Source organism: Prinia subflava, chromosome 21 (assembly GCF_021018805.1).
Source record: "Prinia subflava isolate CZ2003 ecotype Zambia chromosome 21, Cam_Psub_1.2, whole genome shotgun sequence".
Lineage (NCBI taxonomy): Eukaryota > Metazoa > Chordata > Aves > Passeriformes > Cisticolidae > Prinia > Prinia subflava.
In genome coordinates, this window is record NC_086267.1 from 2,324,737 (window position 1) to 2,346,708 (window position 21,972).

General features: G+C 48.7%; 1 protein-coding gene and 1 long non-coding RNA gene across 2 annotated transcripts; both read right to left on the reverse strand.

Moving 5' to 3' along the window:
- Positions 1-235: 235 nt before the first annotated feature.
- On the reverse strand, positions 236-13,899 carry ZBTB40 (zinc finger and BTB domain containing 40). Its single transcript, XM_063417429.1, is given in 7 exon segments — positions 236-614; positions 1,340-1,721; positions 2,527-2,558; positions 2,561-2,747; positions 5,968-6,109; positions 7,612-7,870; positions 13,774-13,899. Coding segments are annotated over 6 exon segments (891 nt in total). The 5' UTR covers positions 7,656-7,870; positions 13,774-13,899; the 3' UTR covers positions 236-510.
- Positions 13,900-14,071: 172 nt separating this feature from the next.
- On the reverse strand, positions 14,072-21,235 carry LOC134560950 (uncharacterized). The gene is made up of 4 exons (XR_010082832.1): positions 21,137-21,235; positions 16,274-16,474; positions 15,230-15,308; positions 14,072-14,843 (listed from the first exon to the last, which is right to left on the reverse strand). It is a non-coding gene; the product is annotated as an uncharacterized LOC134560950 (long non-coding RNA).
- Between the last annotated feature and the right edge of the window lie 737 nt (positions 21,236-21,972).

Here is a 21,972-nt window from a genome sequence, read left to right on the forward strand (position 1 = left end):
CAGTGAGAGCAGAAGGAACAAAGCAGCCCTTACACCTTGCAGAAGAATATACCTGTGAGCACATCACATTCAGCCATAAAAATCTCCAACCTCAGTTCTCAGGAGAGCAGCTTTTTTCGGTTTCCCATATCCATAAGCCCCAGCTCTGTCCTGTACCAGTCCTCAGCTCTCTGCTCCACTGCCACAGCAGTGGGCGATCACACCTGATTCCCATCTTTTCCTCTGCTGCTTTATTTCTCGTGTGTTCTGCAGGGAGACTTCCCAGGCACTGCTCCCTGAACCTCCTATGAATCTCTCCTGTCATGGTCATGCTGTGCTTACTGTGAGCCTGGGATTGCTTTCCCAAAGAGGCCCCAAATCTCCCAAGTGGAGCAGCTCACTGAGCTCCTGAACAAGCCTAGCACATACCAGGTGCCAGGCACAGGCACCCTCCCCTGTCCCTCACTTGATTTCTTCAGAAATCAGAATGACTGCCCTCAGACAGGTTCTCACTGTCATCAGTTCAGAGCCTCAAGTTTGGCTCACTTGGGATTTGGGCAACATCACAAGATTGGCCTCTTCAAAAGAGATTATGCAGAGTGCTCTGCTGCTCCTTGCTCTGAGGTCTGAGTCACCTGTGAGGAAGGAAGACGACCCAAGAGTCAGAAATGTACAGCACCACTTTCCCCTGGATCCCTTTGCTGCTCACACTTTTCCCAGCCCCAGCTCAGGTAATAACATTCAGCTTCACACCACAGGTCTGCAATTACAACAGGCATGAGACTAATAGGAAACACCAAACCGCACACACCAGTAATGCAAAAGAAGACAGGAGAGTAATTTAAATATTTCTCTCCACAAATTGCTATAATTTAGCTCCACAAGCAGTCGCAGACAGTAAACACTGTGATTATCCACTGGAGGAATGCCATCCCAGGGAATCTTGCACACTGGGCTCCCTCATCCAAGGAACTCTTCCTGACTGATGGATGAGATATTGAAGAGGAAGAGGCTGGGTTCAAACCAAGCACTGGGCCTCCAGTAAAACAGCTGCAGTGTCACAAGGTGTCATTGAGATGTTAACAACTCCTGAGTAACCTCCACACACTCTGCCAATCATCCTCCTCAGCTCCTTAAAGTCATGTCTGAGCTGCTTCCCTTCCAGCAAACCTGCTTCATGCCAGCACAGAAATCCCAGAGCACTGTGGGCTGGGGGTCTGCATCATGGACCCCTCCAAAAATGGGAAATCAGGGAGCAGAAGGGGCAACAGGGCCCACAGGTTGGATTTGGGATGAGTAAGAGGGTGGGAAAGGAGGATGGATGAACAAAGCAGGGGCTGTGACACAGAGCAGTCCTTACCTGCACAATCCGGGCTGCGGTGGCTTGGAGAAGGCCACCTTGGGCTGCTCAGTGCTGAGGAGCCCTCCAGCTTCCCCTGGAAGGGGAAGAGCTCCCCACAGAGCTCCCCAGAGATGAAGGTGCTGTCTGTCTGTGTGAGGTGCTGGCTGGTGACACGGCTCTGCAGGGCCCAGGGAGCAGAAGGCCATGGGGCAGCACAAGCAGCAGAACAGTTGGGAACCCATGGGAGAAGCACTGCCTGAGTCTGGCCTGGGACAACCAGGGTGGAGGTTTTGTCACAGCAGCTGCACTGCAGGGAGGAGAACTTGGAGGAGCAGTGATTCTGAGCTGCAGAGACATCAGGGTGGTGGGTCCTGTTGTGATACCATAGCCCTGGTAACTGCTGCAATGACAAGGATCAAATCTTTCAAAGTTATCATACAAAGCTGTTTGCTTTAAACCAAAAGAGAACAGGTTTAGATGGGATACTGGGAAGGAATTCTTCCCTGGGAGGGTGGTGAGGGCCTGGCCCAGTTGCCCAGAGAACCTGTGGCTGCCCCATCCCTGGAAGTGTCCAAGACCAGGCTGGATAGGGCTTGGAGCACCTTGGATAGTGGACAGTGTCTCTGCCTATGGCAGGGGGTGGAACAAGATGAGCTTTAAGGTCTCTTCCAACCCAACACACTCTGACATTCTATGATTCTGACAGCCAGAAACGATGTGGAAAGCATCAGAACAGGGGAGTTGTGCTCAGCAGGTACAAGCCCTGCTTGTCCTCTGACTGGACAAGCACTAACACCTCACTCTGTCCCTGATGAGCTGAATACAGCTGAATCCCTGATCCTTGTCTCATTCGTGCAGGTCTCCTTTGGGTGTGAATTCTTGTTTCCTTGTAGCAATGTGCTCCCACACACATTCCCTCCAAGGCATGCCATTTGCAACATGACTATTTTTATTCCTACACTTCCTGGCAGCCTGGAAACTTGAGTGTATGAGATTCCTGAGGGTCCTGATGGGCAGATACACAGCACTTTGCAGCCAAAGCCCATCTCTCTCCCCATGGACCTGTCTTTTCCCTATGGACTCTGCCTCTGTACATTTTTTTCCCTCTGCCAACCCCAAACTGCTGCAGATGGCTGCACCCTGGTGCAGGAGCAGGAAACAGCAATGTTGGCATATGAGATCAACTCCTGGGTGCACCAGCTCACCTGGCAAGCCTTGTTACACATTTCCCAGGTAAAGGCTTTCCCCCAACATGGGTCACCCTCTGGCACCCCAGGAGCGATGGGGCACTGAAGATTTGGGAGCAGGTGTGGCAGGGGTGGTATTCCCAGGAAAAGGCTTCATGGACATGCTTGTGGTGCTCCTGCAGGGTGGCAAAGCTCATCTGGCACTCCTTGCAGTCATGGGGATCTTCAATGTCTGCTGCCTAGAAACACAGTAAAAATCAGAGAGGGTCAAGAAAGCAAGGGAAAAGAAGAGAAGAATTAAGAGAGAAGTTCACAGAGGGAGGGGAAAAAAGGGAAAGAAATCTTACTTCCCAGGTGAAAACTAAACCTGGAGTTTGGGCTTTACATATAGGTATTGCTGCTCCTGCTCATTGACTACTTCCCATGGTGGGCTCCCAGCAGTTTGCTTGCTGGAAGCCACCCCTGCCATTGGTTTTGGGATAACCCTACTCATAGCATCACACCACTAAAATCTCACTTTTCTTGGGAGGAAAATCCCCCCATGAGACCCCCAGCAGGCACCAGTAACACCTTGGCATGCAGCTGCTGTGAGTGTAGCCATGTACTGGCAGGAATACATCTTCCCTGCAAGGACACTCCAGTGAGAGCCCAAAACTGTGGACAGGACCAAAGCTGTCATTTCTTTCCAGTGCAGCTAACAAGCAATTTGCAAGTTCCCATGTGAAGCTATTTTGAGAATGAGAAGTTCCTTTAACACAGCAATCTATTTTGAGGGTGAAAAACAAATGCACCTGTAATAACAAGGGATTTGTCCCATGAGAATCAGGAAAGAAAATATATAAACAATCCAAGAATAGATAGATTTGATGGATAAGTAAAATACATCTTATTAACCAATAGAATAATTAACAAGAAAGCTATTAACCAATTAAAAGTTGCCCACGAGGTTTGTAAAAACTGTATAAAAGACAGCATGCTGCCATAATAAAGAGCTTCCTGAAGATTTTACCAGGTGCCTTCTAGAAGAGAGCCTGAACAGAAGGAAAGGGCTGATGTTTCTACTACCTACTTTGATTTTCTGGGTTCAGGGCTGTATTGTGGACTGGTCACTCTGAACTCCTCAACAACCCAAGTGGTATGGAGCACCATGCAGGAGAAGTTACCCCCTCTTCCTCTGTATCCACTTTATTTCTCTTAAGTGATAACCTGTATCCAAATCCTCCACCTCTTTCCAATTACAGAAACACCAAAAAAACCCACTCAAGTTAAGCACTCAAAAAAGAGAAAGGCCAGATTCAAAAGTTACCCAGAAAAAAAACGAGATTTACAAAGATGCTTCACAACACATCATGTACTGGTTTTCCAGCAAAGAAAATCAAACTTGCTCTATTGCACAGCTCAGACCAGACACAAAAAGAAAAAAGGCTGTTCCATGAGAAATTTGTGCTTGTCTTGCTGAATAAGTGTGTAGCTAATGAGGCAGTGGCAGTGAGAACAAAAAGGAAAGCCTCATCTTTACGAACCTTTGGAGATCCTGTCCCTGCCAGCCCAGAGCTCCAGTGCAACACTGGATGAACCAGGTAAGATGAAACCTTCAGAGGTGGCTGCTAATTCCATGTTTATTTTCCCAATCCTACAGCTGAGACACCAGGGATCCCACCTGCACACATGCCATGGGCCCATCATTTCAATCAGCTTAACTTCTGGAATAATTAAACACTTTCCCATTTGTCTGGGGGAGAAAGGATGAAATTAAACAAATAAGCCTCCCCCAGGCCAGTATACACTTGGCAATTTCTTTCTTGTTTTCTTGTGCCACAGCAGGACAGAGCTCTGCCCACTGCCTCACTGGAGTGCTCCCCAAATAGATCTGTCATTTGATGGAAAGTGTTGGCTGAAACAAGAGCATGAAGGGATCCCACAGAGAGGAGTAGGATTTCGTATTCGGAGCAGGGTTTGGAGGCTCTGTAGCAAACGGAGCACACAGTGACTGGTGAGGATAAAAAGAAACACTGTAGCTCCACCAAACAGGCAGGAGCTCTGCAGTACATGATGATGCAGTTACAGGCTTTATCCTGTGCCTAAGGAGCAGAATTATGATTGCAGAATGGTTTTGGTTTATTATTGGGGGGTTGTGTTTGGTTTTTTCAGTGTGAAGGGAAATAAAAATTGCCTGAATTTTATCCACCTAATTCTAAAAAGACAAAGAGAAGAGAGCAGGGAAAAGGTGAAGCCTTTAAAAGTAAGGCTGCACTGCAAATAACAAACAGGCATATATGAAAATCCTAATCTCCCCACTGCCAATGAAGCTTCAGCTCCAGGTCCCCCACACAGGTCTCTGCTGACAGCCACGACACCCCGAGAAGATGCCAAGTCCTTTGCTGTACTCATACCCTGCTCTCTCCTCTCACATCTCCTTTCCAGGCTCAGCTATGTGCTTTCAGAGGCAAAAATTCATCAGTCACCAGTCACAGCCCAGTCACACCAGCCAGACCACAGCCCATGAGGACAAGACAGAAACCTCTGTTGGCAACACTTTTTTAGGAACCCAATTCCAATCTGTCTGTGCTCAGGGACGCTCCATGCTGGATGTGGTGAGGGACAATGAGACCCTAACTGTGGGGTTTATGAACTGAGCAGAAGTTCTCAGCCCACCTGTTGTGGCTCTGGTCAGGCTTACTCAGACAGAAAGCAGAGATCATTCATGCCACTGAGCACAACTTTCCACTCACTATAATCCTGTGTCAGGGGAGCTCAGTGATGTGACAAACTAGGACAGGAGGTCAAGCTGCGTCCTGAACACAGCATGTGAGGGCACCCTGCAAGTTCCAGCTGCACAGGGTACAGCTAGCTCCCCTCAAAGACAAAGGAAAGCAGGTTATAAACAGCACTTTGTCCTTTGTGACTTCTGCAAATAGGCATACAGAGTGCAGTTGCTTATAGGAAAGGAAAGCAATAGTCCTTGCCAGAAACTTCTACCTGCAACACATAAAAAGTAAAACCAAATCATTTAGTGGATGTGCTAGTCTTGCAGGCAACTGTGTGGTAGGAGTTGCAAAAATGACACAAAGCTGGGAGACAGCTGAAAGAGAAGCTGATGACCAGGAATTGATAACCAGGTAGCAGAGAGGTATTAGTGATTCTGCTCAAACTCCCCTATAGAGCCTTGCCCTTGTCCCCAAAAACCCTTTTTCAGGCTATGAAGAGCACCAAGCACCTCCTCTGGCCCAGGCTCCCCTTGCAGGGGCAGTCTGACACTGATCCTGGTCTCCAGATTGCCTTCACTGCTCAGTATTCACAATTCCCACAGTGCAGAAGCACCTGAGACTGCACACACATGTGCAGTGCTGTGCAGAAGGCAGGTGAAGTGCCAGGTGAAGCTTGCCCATCACCTGGTAAACCATGGTATGATGCTACCTCATCCTGCCCACACAGTTTGCCTGTTTCAGATTTTTTTACCTGCTTCTCTGAGGCAGTCAGGAATCCCTCTTCTACTGCCTCCAAAACTCTGTGAAGGGGCTCAGCCGTGCCATGCTCTGGATCAGCTCCTCCCTGCAGCACAGCAGGCAAGCGGTCAGCGCCTCTTCCTCGGCTGTGCTCTCTGGGGGGAAAAAGATTCAGAAACAAGAGAAGAAATAAGTCAGTCTGAAGAAACTGACAGGTTCCTGAAGCGAGGGAGACTCTCTGAAAGATCTAAGTGAATAGCAAAGCTCATCCCAAGCACAAGCAGCAGAGGAAAATCACTTTACTATTCTCTTTAAACTCTGTGAAAGGAAAATGTCTCATTTATCTAATAGAGTACAAAGCCATACAGCAAGCTGGAGGTTAACACCAGGTTTGCAAGGCCACTGTTTTGTGTCAGACTCAAGTAAAAATGAAGTTTTCAATCCCAAGCCTCAGCTGTGCTCTGACCCACGCTGGCTGCCAGCCATTGATCCAGCCCTCCAGGCAGCAGTGGGGAGAGCCCTGCACAGCTACACCTCCTGCTACAGGCAGAAATGCTCCAGGATCTTGGCCAGCACGTGATAAACCTCTCACATGTGGATGCAGGGTTTCTCTGTAAGGTTGCCCACTCACTTTGCCAGAGGCTGTACCCAATTTCCTTCCTGCTTGCTGTGAGGCTTCTCCACTGCCCTGTTCCCTCTCCAGCAAAGCCACCCTAAGCTCAGGATGTGTCTTGAAACAGCTTCAGAAAAGACATGAGGATCTGAGTGTCCAGGGGCTGAGTGTCCCAGGTGTCACTGTCCTGGGTGCAGGCATCCTTCACTTTGCCCAGCAGCTGCTTGAACACTGCCTGTTCCTCTGCCTTGGCCAGACAGGCAGGCAGAGCCTCCAGCAGAACAGAAATGCAGGAAGGCTGAGAGAACAGAGTCAGCTGCCCTATACAGACAGACACAACAAGCAGAACCCCAGAGTTTAGGTCAGGGGACAAAAAAATAAAACAGGACAAAAAAATAACCACACACACGCACACACTGAACCCAAGCTCTGGCCTGTGGCCACCCACCCTGGGAAGAAGGGCAACAAGCCCTGCTGCCAGCCCTTATCCACACAGCAAATCCCACAAACTGCAGCTGCTTCCAGCACCGAATGTTTCTTCGTGCCCAGCTAGCCAAAGACCAGTAAGTGTGAAAGACCTGACAAAGTGTGAATTTAACACTGCTACTTTGGGAGGCAAAGCTAGGGCAGAAGATACTGGATCTCACTGAACAAGGAGGGAACACTTGCACAGAAAGCAGAGAGTATTTCAAGTGGAACTTTCAGGAATCCATTCTCAATCACAAGGGAATTCTATCTCCTAGAGAAAACTCTGGAGAGGAGGCATGCAAACTCTGAGTGCCCTGGGCTCTCAGCACACCTGGCAATCAAATCCAGAGCTCCAAAATCTATTTCAGTGACCTGAAACAGCAACCAGAGGCAGATATGCCTCTGGAAATAAAAGGCAAAGAAATAAGCTGGAACTCTTACTCCCATTTCCCCAGCGTCTTTTAACGCTGTAAATATTGCCCCTGAAGACACATGCTCCCCAGCTCTCCAGGAAAGATGCCAGCCTTTCGGAGCAGGCAGCCTTTACTGGGGACTCCAGAGATTTGATAAAGGTACCTTTGAAGTGGGAAGTTCAGCCCAGCTCCAGGGAGATTGGCCATTTTCTGCTGTCATTGTCGTTTTTATTCTGATGATAAAAAGCCTGTATGCAACTGCTTGGGGCCGCAGCAGGAGCCGGTGGGCTGCCATTTCCTAGCAGGTGTAAATGCTCACACATCAGGGCACTGTGGCAGTGCAGTGACCTATGGCAATGACTCCACAGAGGGGAAACTGCAGCAGGTCCAGCTCTTCCCAGAGAGTGTGGACATGAAGGGCTCTGGTGTAAAGAAAACACAGATGTGCTGAAGAACAAACATAAAGGTGTTTTTATTAATGCAAACATTAATTTGTAATGAAACTTGATAACCAGATCGTGTCTGTTCTCGAGGTTTGCGTGTCTGGCCCCTTCCAGATCAAAATGAGCATGTAAAACACAAAATATCTCCACTCTCAACATCCTAGAGGTGCTCAGATCCTGCCAAATCCATGTTTGCACTAATATGGATGAAAAGTAACTTGCATTGTTGCAATATATTTTTCAGTTTTAGGGGTTTTTAATAAAATAGCACAGTATTGTTACCCAGAGCCCCAGGTAACATCCCTTCCTCAGTGCATGGATTTGGCTAATAGAAATGAGTTTTCAGTAACTGAAATATTCTGCTATTTACAGGCTCTTTCCAGAAGACATTTCCTTGGACGTGTTGCTCAGTGGGAACAACAGCCTTTTAGCATTGTTGTGAAAGAGCACACAGTATATTTCAGACTTACTTTGAAGCACTAACAATTCCCAAAGATCCTGGGAAAAGAAATGGAGAAATACTGATACCAGCAGGAATCCCAGCTTCCACTTAGTCATAAGGTGTCCCCACTGTACAGCTTGATCCACCTGGGACACTGCAAAACCCTTCATGACCAAGTTGGCACAAATTTGCACATTTACAGCTCCACGTGGGAGAAAGAGACTGCCTCTGTGCACTGGGAACCTGCATCACCAAGACCTGGCTTAAGCTTGGTCAGAGCCGTGCCACCAAACACATTCCATGGCACCCCAGAGGTCTAATCTCAACTGAAAATATCAGTTCTGGTGGCCAAATACTCCCAGCTCAGCACCATGGAACACGTCACACACCATGGAAGAGCCTTCCCAGTTCATCTCTAACATCCCCATGTCCACAGCAGCCCCATGCAAGCTCTGAAGAGGAACCTCTGTCTCCATAAGATCTCCTGTCTCCATAAGATCTCCTCATCTTCCATGTTTTTCCAGAGAAGATCTCAGCTGCATGTGCAAGTGATGTGCAGTGACCCATAACCGAGACTAAAGAGGGCTGTGAGGAGAGAGGGAGGGCACGCAGCCCAGCCATTAGCCCAGCTGCTCATTAACTCTTCCCTGCAGGTGGGTGAGCACAGTTATGGCTTTTCATGCTTTATCCATGCTCCTGCTCCCACCATGAGAGCACATCCCAGCAAAAAGCCACTTTATTGACTATTTCTGAGTGATCTCCTTGAAGCATCAGCTTTAGAGTGAATGCAAGCATCGAGGGTGGTGGGTAGGGATCTGCAGGAGACAGATTGGGAAGCACCTGCTCAGGGTGGCAGAAAAAGCTGATCCCCTTCAGACCTGAGGGACACTCAGGTACCTCTGCAGGAGGCAGAGAACTGTGAGGAAACTTCCACAGCCACAATCATGTCAATGCACACTGCTTTGGGTTTTGATGTACAGAAGGTGAAGAAAATATAAAAAAGCAATTGGAAACCAGTGGAGGCCCACGGGCCTGCCACCACAAAACTCATGCCTAAACCCTGGAGGGGCCAAAGCAAGAGGATAGAAATGTCCCTTTAGGTTAGGGTGAGGAAGGCCTCCCTCCCACAGGTCTTTGCAGCCACATGCTAATATCTTTTAGGTTCAGTTATCCTATTGGTTTAATAATCGATGTCACCCTTGTTCAGCCCCCATTTATCATTTATGTACCCTTTCCAGAATGTTCTTCCCTCCCTTAATCCCCATTGGCTCAGTTTTACTGCATTGCTCCACCCCTGCCACCCTACTGGTTCTCCCAGCTCTTACCCACGCCCCTGCACCACTTTCCCTTATCCCTGTTGGCCCTTGACCCTCAGATCGGCCCTTTTTGCCTTGTATTTAATCCTGTGCCCTTAGCCCAATCCTGTTCTTGTCCCTGGATCCCTACCAGGGTATATCTAGTTGCAGTTCCTGCAGCAAACAGCCTTTGGCTATCCAAACAAGAACCTATCCCTTTGCCTGTTGTCAGCTGTCTGCTGTAGTGTGCTCTGGGCCCTGAATACACTCTTGTTGTGGCAAGCTTGCACATTGCTTGCACTTCAAGCATGACTTTAAAAATACACTGCTGTGTTTCCCCCTAAAGGAAATTCCAGGCTCTGTAGGGAAAAGCTGCTCTGTGTGCTGGAAACAGACTCAGTGCTGAGGTCCCCAGGCCCTGCTGGTCCCAGAGGGGAGCTCAGTAGCCTGCATGGTCAGGGGCTGTTTCACTGCTGGCTCTGCTGTGGTCCGTGGTTATCTGACCTTTGGAAGCTGAGCAGCGCTGTCCCACACGCTGCTGCTGCTGCTGCTCGCAGGGTCAGTGCCATGGACAACCCCAGGACTGGCTCCACACACCCAACCCTCAGAGAAGCTCCCTGGCTGTGACCTCACCATTAAGTCAATCAACTAGCAATTAACTATTGTATTGGGCATACAATAATCAAAGAAAAACTATGTGCATGTTTTTCTTTCAGGAACCTAAAGGGATTTTTTTTTTCAAGCCTGCATCTGTACATAACTCATGAGGGAGACCCCAGAAGGCTCTGTGGAAGACACTGACCCCCTCTTTGTTCCACGCAACAAGAACAAAAGCTCAGCCCAAACTTCTACAAAAGCACACCAGAACAGAGGAAAAGAAGTTCTCTAGTTCTGGCACCGTGAAAAAAAACAGCAAACTCTCAAAAGCTCTCTCTCCTAATCAGGATGCAGAAGATAACAGGAAACTTCTTTCTTCTGCCTCATCCAGAAATCCCTGCAGCTGCAAATGAAGGGCGACAGTGACTGGACAGGCCTACGGGCAATGGAAATGATCCACAAACACAGTGACATTTATTCTACGTGGGAGAACCAACGCTCCCCCACTTCATCTGAACCTGGCAGTAGAGGGAACAAATGAACTGTGCAATAATTTGAATTGAGTTTCTCTAAGAGAGTACAGGAAGATAAGACTTGACATCGGCAAAGCTCTTCTACGCTTCCCTAAATTACTGCAATTTCAGTCTTGTTCTCATTTCCAAGCAGGTTTCATCCAAGCCAAAAACCAAATTAGATAGGAATAGTTTATGTGAAATACACAGAGAAACTATAAAGCAGAAACAACCTCAAAAGTCACGTCTCCCTAAACTGAAAAGCAATTCATCTGCATTTTTCAGTCTGGGGAGCAGAACAGAACATCAAACTCAGAGAGCAGCAATAGTTCTCACAAAAGCCAGCCCTGCACCACAAACCTTGTTGGGGAAAAACCCCACAACCAAATGAGTCTCCACTTCAGGTAGGAGGAAATAGGCAGAACAGTAAAGGGGAGCACACTGGAGTGCTGCACAGAACAAGATTCCATGCAGGCATAAGTTCACCAGCAAAAGAAAAGAAATAGAGAAGCATCCAAGGCCAAATTCCACTGAAATCAAGGAGCCTGAACACCAGGGCAGCCTCGGTACCAACAGGCAGGCTGGGAAACTCTCCTAAACTCCTGTACTGCCCAGACTTTACTGCCCAAAACAACCAGGGCCTGCCTAGAGAGATCAGCTGCTTCCAAAAGGGAATACTCCTGAGAAATGGGAGATCTCCACTGCAGCAGGGCAAGCACACCCAGCAAGAATGATTTCTACAAAGAAACAGTGTGTCACTGGCTTCCAGACACACTTTTACTTGCCCCGAGGCGCTCGAGACTTCAAACAAATGACTAGCAAAAGAATACAAAGAAAGGGAGAAGGAAAAAAACAAGAGAAAAAAATCCATTGACATCTACCACTGGCACAAACTGAGCCTGAGTTACACATCCCAGTTCGGCTCTTTGGAGCTGAACTTGCACTTCAAGCATGACTTTAAAAATACACTGCTGTGTTTCCCCCCTCAAAGGAAATACCAGGCTCTTGTAGGGAAAAGCTGCTCTGTGTGCTGGAAACAGACTCAGTGCTAAGGTCCACAGGCCCTGCTGGTCCCAGAGGGGAGCTCAGAGAAGGACAGATCTGGCTGAGCCCTTGCTTATAACAGGCTGCAGCCTGTTCTCCCACTGCCCTGGGTCTGACACTTTTCATGCTTGTCACAGTTGAAAAGTGATTTTTCAGGAAGGCTTAAAGAAAATCCATTTCTCATTTATTCAGCATTTATTTATAGCTGCAGAAAAATTGTCCAGCTACCGTTTTGCGGTCAGACACCCAAACTGGCTCTGAGCTCCACAACCTCTTGCTTGGTTCCTGCTGTAACAGCTCATTTGGGAGCACAAAAGGCCAGGAATGGATCTGTAAACCTTCCCTACTTGGTCTGAAGTGCTGAAGGAACACGAAACAGCAGCGACTGCAAAGCAGTAGCAAATGGGGCTGTTGTGCAGTGCAGAAGCTGCAGCTCTACCTGGGCTCAGCTCTTCCCTGTCATCAGCAGTAGGGGAGGGAGGAACAGGGACAGGGCCTGCTGGCACAGGGGCATGGAGCTGCCAAATCCCCTCTGGCAGCACCCATTCACACTGCACAGCACCCATCAACTCCATCTGTAAAAATGCACAAGTAAAATCCTAAACCTGACATATTTATCTGATCATGGGGAAAAACAATCGTACAAAAATCTAAACCTCCACTGAGCAGGGCACCCAGAGGTGCTTGTCTGCCCAACTGGGCTTGTGCTTGCTACTGCAAATACAAATTAGGACCCACATCTCTCTCCTAAAGCCCACGGTATATTCCACGACATCAGGAGAACCAGCTGCTAAGGGAACACGAGCTTCCCTCCGTGAACATTTAAGTGGTCAGCAGAAAACAATCCTGCACTCCCCAACCCAAGGGAATTCTCCTCCCTGCTGTCATAGCTTTGGGTTTTTTTGTAATAAAAATGTGGTCTTGGGCTTTTATAAGCAGAATGCCACAATGGTCAAAATGTACCATGCCCTGTGATCACACTGCTACTGGAGGACTTGAATCCAGTTTCCAGCCAGCAACTACATGGGAACCTAGAGAGCATGGCAGTCCCCAGCCTAGAGAACAGCACTGCTCAGCTTCCAAAGGTTGAATAACCAGGGAGCCACAAAAGAGCCAGCAGTGAAACAGTCATACTTCTTCCCCTTCAGAAAGGCATGCAGGGCAGTTCATGCAGCTTGGTATAAAAACTGCCCTACCAGAAATGGCTAGGCTGAGGATAGCAAGCACAGTCCCATCCTTGCTCTACACTGGCCACAGCTTTTCTGCAGACCCTGCCACTGCACAGCAGTGTGCAGCCAGCAGGAGTGCCCGCCTAGACTCACCACAACCATTCACGAGCTCTGTGTCCCCCTGCTCCACTGTCACAGCAGTACAGACAGCACATTCTGTGTTGCCCTGGAAGTGGGACAATGGGTGGCATCAGCTCAGAGCCCAGAGAACCCCTCAGCATACACCCAGCAGCAGACTCAGTTACCCCCTCCAACAGGAATCAAGCATCATTTACCAACTCCAACTGCTCTTAAAGCAGCACACTGGCAGGAGAAGCAGCATGGGGCAGCACCCAGCTCCCCCTGCCATGCCCTGTCCCACTCCTCCCTCAGCAGCTCTGCTACACAGAGAGCAGCAGATGCTTTGCAGCATGACAGGGCTGAGGGCTCGGGAAATCTATTTTGGGACCTCATGTCAGTTGTTTACAAGTCAATATAGTTCCTGAAGCAAATGCCATGAACAGGAGGAGAGAAATCTGTGCTGGAGCTCTCCTACAACACAAGGATGTCTTCAGGACAGCACATACTTCTTTACCTGCGTGCTCGAGCAACTTGCACTTACAGATGCTTCTCTGCAGGGTGTTGCTCAGGTGAGCACATTGCCCTTCAAACAACCAGGCACCAGTTGCCCATGAAACAATTTCCTAAACAAGGCACAAACTATTACAGCTCTTAGCAGGGTGAAGAAAAAACTTGCATGATTTATGGAAGTAAAGACACCTACCTCTTTTGGAGAGGCATCTGTTTCTTTGCATTCTTCGAGTCTTTTCAGCACAGTCTGGGCATCAGAAAGAGCCTGAGAGAAAACACTTTCATATCGAACAAAGAAATCCAGTTTACAGCTTTTGCTCTCTGCTGCTGTGCAAGAGAAACAAGATGAGTTATTTGCTAATTGAATGGATTTGCAGAAAGCAGAAAGATGTGATTGAAAGGCATCAGTTTGTAACCAGCATATTGGTTATAATAGGAAAACTGTGACTTATAAATCCCTTCTGAAGACATCACACAGTCTGGAGGGAAAAATCAACAGTTTATTTAACACCAGTTATAAATGGAACATTTATTTTAAACCTAGTGTAGCCTCTGTTTTCCTCCCATGCTGAACAGGAGTTTAAAGGATAAGGTAGCATTAGCAAGGAACTCTGTTCCCTTGCTGTTAGACAGATTTTCTAATCAGCCCCACGTCCTGCAGTAACACAGATCCCACTGCATGGCAATCACATGCCTGGGCAATAAAAGTTTTGCTCACTACAGCTCTGGCAGAGCAATGAGCATGAATCAACTACAAAAGCCAAAGGAAGAACATCTCTGCGTAACAGGGGGATACATTGCTGCTGCTCCCAACCCAGGGCAAACTAAAAAGATCAAACACAGAGTAAAAATACCCCCAAACAAACAAATGTGAGCCAACATGTTTCAAATAAGAGGCAATGCTGTGCCAGACCTGTGATGTCTCACCTAAATCCCTCAGTTGCCCTTTCCCCTCTAGAGGCTCAGCAAGCTCCTGATCCACACGGCCACTCCACTCAGCATGGGCAGGCATGAGCCTGAGTCCTCCTGGAGCAACCTGGAGTCTCTCAACGTCATGAAGCCAGGTATGATTCACAGTAAATTCCTGGACAGGAGGAGAAACACCTTCTTACATTTGTGTTTCTACAGAGCCAGGTAAAGGGGAAACTCTGTGAGTGAAAATGATAAATGTTTTTTCTTCATCAGGTCTTCCAGACTGGGACAGGTAATTAGGTTCAGCTTGGTTTCCAGACGAATCTGCTTCCTGGTTGGAGACTCCTCTCACTACCATAAAAGCAGAAGAACTTATGAGATCCCTGAGGAGGTTTGTGCAACCAACAGTCACACCAAACACCTGCAGATTATCTGCCATGGAGACAGCTTTGGTGAAACTGTGTTTCCCCAGTGGGAGTTTGCCACTGTACATCACCTTAAGTAAGTGTGCAAACTTCCCAGGTGTTACACAGAAGCATCGATGGGAGAGAGTGTCTGTGCTGTCCAACGGGGATTTAAACAGCAGGCTGGCAGCAGCCAAAACCACCTTGTGTGCTCTAAAATGCACATTCCCAATGAAGAAGGTGCAGTCGCAGAAGTGCTGCTCCTTGCAGAGAATGTACAATTGGGGCAGCAGCTGCCAGTCATAACTGGGAACCTCCATGGTACCTACTGACCTCCTCTTGCCTTGGTCTCCACACTGCTTTCACAAAGCTCAGGTAATGAAAAGGAAATGGATCCTGGTAGCATTTCTCTCTACAAGACAGAAAGAAAGAGTAAGAAAATTACTTTCCAGATTACACATTCTAGTAGTTAACTATGCTTCAATTCTTTGGTTACATCAAGATCCTCATTCTGAACTCACACTCCTCAAATTCAGCAACTTACTCTGAAACCTGAAGAGTTTAGATAGTGTTCAAACATAAATGAGCAGATTTGGACTGAGTACTGAGTCCCAGGAGCTATAAAAAGGGAGTAGAGCCTCCCTGATGTGCCACACATCTCACAGAGCTGTGGGTGCCCATCAGATCAGGCACTGCAGTGCAGGCTGTGCCTGCAGCCAGGGTCTGGAGCAGAAGCTGAATTCAGCAGCTGCTTTCTGAAAGGGCAGGTGGGGAAGCAGGGCGTGAAGACCTCTTCAGACCATCTACCAAACACAGAGGCAAATCTGAGGTCTTAGTTTGGGCCTGCAAAGCACTAAGTGATTTGGGACCAGTTCATTTTCTCCCCCAAATTACTGGTAAGATGAGCAGGGCCATGTGAACATTAGAGACAGGGATCTACTTACAGCCCAGGGCCTTCAGAACCCCCTTCTCAACACACCATGGTCTCAGTTCATTGATTCATGAGTTTTTCCCCCTAAAATGTAATTTTTGGCAGAAGTCCATAACCCTAATCCCATCTACCAGAGCCGCCCTTTAACTTCCCCCCCTCCTCACCCCACTGCAGGAGGGAGAACAGATAGGACATCTGCTAACAGAATTTTTATCAGTGAGACACCTGCAGCTTTTATCTAAGATAGACGAGATAAAGATGTTACTGCCTTGTCCGCACACTAGGATGCCTAACACTGGCATGGGCCACAAAATAGTGTGAGCATTAGAGAAAGAGCACCCAGATGGACATGAATTACATGACCTTCAACACTAAACATCTTTGTATTCAGCTTCCTGCTGTCTTGTAGAGAACAGGAGTAGTATAACCTATCATCAAAGCTCTACCTTGCACAAAACCAGGCTCAGAGCAACTCCCAGCTTGTATCAAATCACATCAGAAGCAGCTGCTGGGTGCAGGCTGAGCTGGCATCTCACTTCTTCAAGGCACCAACCCCTCTGGAGCTCAGCTTTTTTGGGAAGCAGGACTTCCTGTCCACAGGCAGGCAGGACCCCAGCTGTCCTTCTGCGTGGCACTGCCTGTAGTGGCTGTGGGAAGACAGAAGGACAGACATCACCTCATCCCGGAGCTACAGAAGGCTGAACAGGTTGGTGGATCCCAGAAACGCAGGAGAGCTCTCCTGTGCAGCCAAGAGCTCCTCAGGCTTTAAAGATGAAGTGCTATGACACTTGTTTTTCAAGCACCAGGAGAAGATCACAGACAGTTTTGACATCATCTAACAGCAGAGGTGTTACGCTCCTCAGTACTTCTGAAGCAAGAGCACAGGGTTGGTGGGTCCTTCTCAGGATGGCAGAAAAGCCTGAGTGGGCTGATAGCCCACCCTCCTGCCCCCCAGGGCCAGAGCTTCTCAGGCACATCGCTACCAAGGGCTGGGTGATCTGCAGCTCATCTTTCCAAGTACCAGATCCACCCCCTCCCCCATGCACAGCGCCAGCCACCTGCACTTCTGGTCGATCCAACATGCAGGCCCTGCTCTCCTCCCACTCCAATTTAAATCACAAGGAACCAAGCTGCCATCAGCAGAGTTGCTGCTGGTCGTGGGAGAACAGACAGACTCAATTCTTTTGCCAGACTCCATGTAATGGCAGTTTTAGTCCATCCACTGCTTTCCTGGAGCTGAAGGACTTGCAGTGTCTGAGCTGAAATTGCTGGTTAAATAATAATAGCTATGGCTGTTCCTACAAAAGGATAAGCAGGAAACTTCGAGGTCCTGCAAGAGACATCTGCTCTCTTTGCCATGAATAGCCTCCTGCATGAAACCTATTGCTTGCACTGCAGCAAGCTGGAGCAAGCAGCAGCACCGTCTGCTCCCTCTATTCCTGGCAGGAATATAGAAGACATATTTGAGCTCATGAGAGCTCAAAACAGTGAAGCTCTAGGACAGCCTACCAGCATGTCCCCTTCTTCATTACAGCAATTCAGGGCACTGGAAAATGTGTCCTGAGTAATTAGCACAGACATATTTGTTTAAATACATTCTATTTCTTTAATTATAGGGACCCAAACCCTCCAGTACTGCCAAAGAGAACAGGCATTTATAACAAGGGGTGTTGGCCAAGACCAGCCTCAAGGAAATTGCACGCTACCCAGAGGACACTTCAGGCTTTTATTCAAAGCCAGAAGGGACCACCACCAGCAATCTGATTGCTCACCCATCACTGCCTCCCAGATTTCCAGGCTCAGTAAACTTGGGCTTGGCTAAAGTCTTTCTACCAGCAAGGAGCCCAGTCATGATAACTGATTTTTAGGTGGAGGACCCTCCACTGCCACACAGTTAAATTGTCTCATTTCTCACCCCAGTTTGTGTGACTATGTCTTCCAGCCATCCTCTAGATGACTTTTGGGAGATTTGGCTGGGGGACTGGGCAGAACTGGGGATCTCTCTCCAAGAGCAGGTAACTGATACTTCAGCAGCAATGAGTGCTGACAGAGCTACTGCTCTGCTGCAGCCATGCAGAGACAGGGAACCTGCAGTGCCCACAGGGATAATGAAGCTGTATAAAATCACCCTGCTCACCCAGTGCAAAACTAGAAGAAAGGAAGTCCTATACAAGCTCTAAAAAGCTCAAACTAAAACGGCAGGGGGAAAAAAGGTGGACAGAAAGAGAAAAGCAAAATGGAAGAATCCAACTTTTCTGTCTTCAGTTAATGCCATTTGTATTGGAGCTGATCAGAGAGGCTCACAGGAGCACCCCACAAGCCTTCTGTTCCCTACACTCAGCTCTCTGCTTGGGGAGCTAAAATCCAGGAGGTGTGGTTGCCCTGTGAGAGGACCTCACCCCATCCTAGCCCAATTGCACTCAATCAAAGGCTCCTTTCACAATCCTCATGGAAATCAGTGAACGAGGTAGGACAGAAAGCTGGGATGCATCACTTGTGTTGCTCAGCCCTGCAGTCCCTTGGGCATGACAGTGGCCTCTCAGTGAGGGGCAATGTTCTGTTTTCAGCTTTGGGGAGTTAAGAGCAGTGACAGCCTTAAATCACAATCTGAATACTTTCTGCGCCTGTTTACCAGTTTCCTGTTTTCTTGTTACCAAGGTGATGATCTTACACTGAGGGTTATTGGAAAGCCAGAAAATCAAGGATTGCAATTCAATTTTTCTTACCTCTCCCACAAAAAGTAATTCAGCCTTTGAAGTGCTGAAAGATGTTGAGGGGCCATTACTTGTCTCTGGGGTGCTCCAAAGGGGCAGAGCAGGCAGCTCGCCCAGAGGATAATGTGAAATCCAGCACAAGGAACCAGCGCACACCAATTTGTTTTTCAATCTGTTTTGTTGCAGTTCAGAGCATCAGTGCAGACTGATAACAGAGGAAAATAAGCAACACTTTCACTAAATTCAGCACTCCACAGTCTCTAAAGGCAGCAGAATATACCACTCAAAACCCCACATATTTTGGCTGTCTGTCTGCACTGATGTTCTGAATAGAAATACAACAGATCAAAAAACAAACAGCTCTGCTACAACTCTTAATGGCCAGTTTTCTTCAAACCAAGAGATGCCCCAAATAGCAAGCAAAATCATGCAGTGGAAAAGCTGCACAAACCCAAAGAAACTGCCAAAGTTTGCTCCAGTCACTGCTCAGCCACGGATCACTGTGCCCAAGAACACCGAAAGTGGTAATTATATTTTGCAGATTCCCTTAACATCCTCGAAAAAGAAAAGCAGGGCATTTGAACTGGTTTTTGTTGGGTAGGCTTACATCACAGAGGATGGTATGTTGCAGTTTCTTAGTGACTTGTTAAAAAAACCCCAAAACTACACTATTTTGACCAGTTTTTGTGACCCATTTTGCCTCAGCAGAAGTACAGGAGCCATTTGTTCCCACAGCCAAGGGCAGACATGGTTCTACACACCCCTAAGGTGCCTTGATGCAAAGGTCTTTAAAATGACACTTCTCAGGCACAGTCACCCCAAAACGGGTCTGATTCCCTCAGACTCCTTAGTAAGTACACAGAATTACTGGGAGCTGAGTCTGTCATGACACCTGAACTTCCACCACCGTCACCTCCTGCATCAGGCTGTCAGAGAGACACCTCCTCAGCCCCAAAACTCCATTAGGACAAAAGGACTTCAACAGCTCTTCAAACATAAATGCAGCTGCTCTAAAACAGCAGAGGAAGATGCAGCATTGTGAAAGCCAAGTAGGGTTCACCCCACAAATCAACATTCTTCCTCCACCTCCTGGAAGAATTTTGTAACTGCTGAGCTGCTTTTGGAGGGACAACAGGGACATTTTTGGCACTTTCTTTAAGTGGTATGTCCAGGCAGTTAAAATATACTGGAAAGAGGGAACAAGAGTGAATGAATAGGGCATGGAGGCTGGGAAAGAATCTCTGTTCTGGTCCATACTCCACCAGGCTGTTCCTGCACCACCATGTCTTTGAACCTGGCTGTCAACCCGAATTCCTCCTCAAACTCAAGACATTTGGCATATCTTAACCAAAACCCTGCAAAACCCGGCTGCCTTATGGCATGTCTGACCCATAAATCAAGTGTGTCAGCCTTCCTGACCAGCACAGGAGAGCAAAATGCCCCTGAGCCTCACCTCACTGCTGCTTCTCCCTCTGCAGGAAGAAGGTGGGCTTCCCTGACCAGGACCCACCACAGCTCACCTGGCCTGGGGACAGGGACAGCCCTGAGGCTCTCTTCTCCCTGCTCCCCTGCAGCAGCTCAATCGAGCTGGACATCACAAAGGAAACCAAATGAGACTCCTCATTTTTTGGTGAAGAAAACCTGTTTATTTTTCTCTTGTCGGGTCAGTCTTGATGGATCATCTCAAAGAACAGATGTGATTAGTGGTCCAAAGCAAGGAGAGGAATCTTCTGTGACCAAAGCACAAGATAAACCCATTCCATGCCTACCTTTAAAAAATTTCCTGGAGGGTCAGACCCTCACAAGCAAGGGTACAGCCCTAAAGCACAGCTAATATAACACCATTGGAGGGTCAATGGAATCCAGCAGACAGGCTTTGGCTTGCTGGTAGGGACAAAATTTCAGAGGAAACACCTTTTATGTGTAGGTTACAAACGGAAAGGCCCCTGCCACAAGGCAGCGATGGCAGAGGAAACATGGGGAGTGTTTTAAATAAGAGGGACTGAGTTTTTTGGGCACCCGAGGAGCCCTACACCTACAAGGCTGACTTCGATTTAACAAGGGTAGTGTGTGGGGGTCCTCGCTCCTGTCCAGGCTGAAGGCAGAGGCACCCTCCAGCCCCGCTCAATCTCCTCATTCGCCTGAGAGGCTTCGCAAGGGCTGGTCCCTGTCTGTGGGTGAGGGAGGGAGGCACCCACCCGTCCTGTCCGTCCCCCGGCTCCCCGGCTCGAGGGGAAGCGCCTCATCCCCGCCGCGGGTCTGGCACCGAGGCAGGGCAGCGAGGCGTGGCTGGAGCCGGGACAGCCGGACGGGGTCGCGGGGTATCCGCCCCGACCCCCAGGTGCCAAGCTACCCAGCCGACCCCGCCATGGTTTTACCTTTATTGGGCGCGGCGGACACGGCCGGCAGTGCTGGCAGCGGGAACAATAAAGCTTTAACAACAGTGCCGGCAGCGGGAACAATAAAGCTTTAACAACAGTGCCGCCCGCTCCCCCCTCAGAGCGCCGCCATCTTGGGGCCGCGGCGGGGCCTCTCGCCCCCTCCCCACTGCTGCCTTCCAGTCTAATTTTATGTGCCATGGCTGAATTTTCTCACCTTTTGTAAACTTAACTGATGTAGTCAGATAACTTCTACAGCAGAAGTTGCTTAATGAAGAACTCTGTGTTACAAGCATTGCGCAAGGGCACGTCGCCGAAATAAATATGCATTAGGTAGGCGGAGAATGTGTTAGATAGGCAGGTTCCTGTGAATGTTACTGCATAAAAGATAAAGCTTTTTACTCCTTGGTGTACTTGATTTGTGAACACCTCCACCTTATACTATGCGCAGATTAAACGATGTCTCCTTTCTGAACTAGACGGCGTGTGTGTGTTTTGGGAGCTCCTAAAACCGGTGACACCAGCACCCCGTCCCCGGGCAGCCCTGAGGGACCCACCGGCCATGGTGGCTCCTTCCCACTTCGGTCACGCATTCCCACCTCGGTCACATTTCCCACCTCGGTCACATTTCCCACCTCGGTCACACTTTCCACCCTGTGCCCACACGACTCTGCCTCCGTCGGACTCTGGACGGTGCTGCCCAGGGGGCAGTGGAGACACTGTTTCTGGAGGTCTTTAAGGAAACACAGGACACTGTGCTTAGTGCCATGTTGTAGTTGCCAAGGTGGTGTTGGGTCATAGGTTGGACTCGGTCTCAGGGGCCTTTTTGAATCTAATTGGTTCTGTGATTGTGCATAAAACATCACCTTCCTGTGTCAGAGCCGGGGCTCATTCCCTGAGGGAGATGGCCGGGCGCAGGCTGTGAGCAGCCAGGCAGCCATGAGGGCATGCGGGGCTGAGGCAGCAGGAGACACGTCCACCTCAGGGTCACCAGCCCTTAGCGTGGGCCGAGGCAATGCTTGGGCAGTGCTGCACCTTCCAGCCCACGCTCTG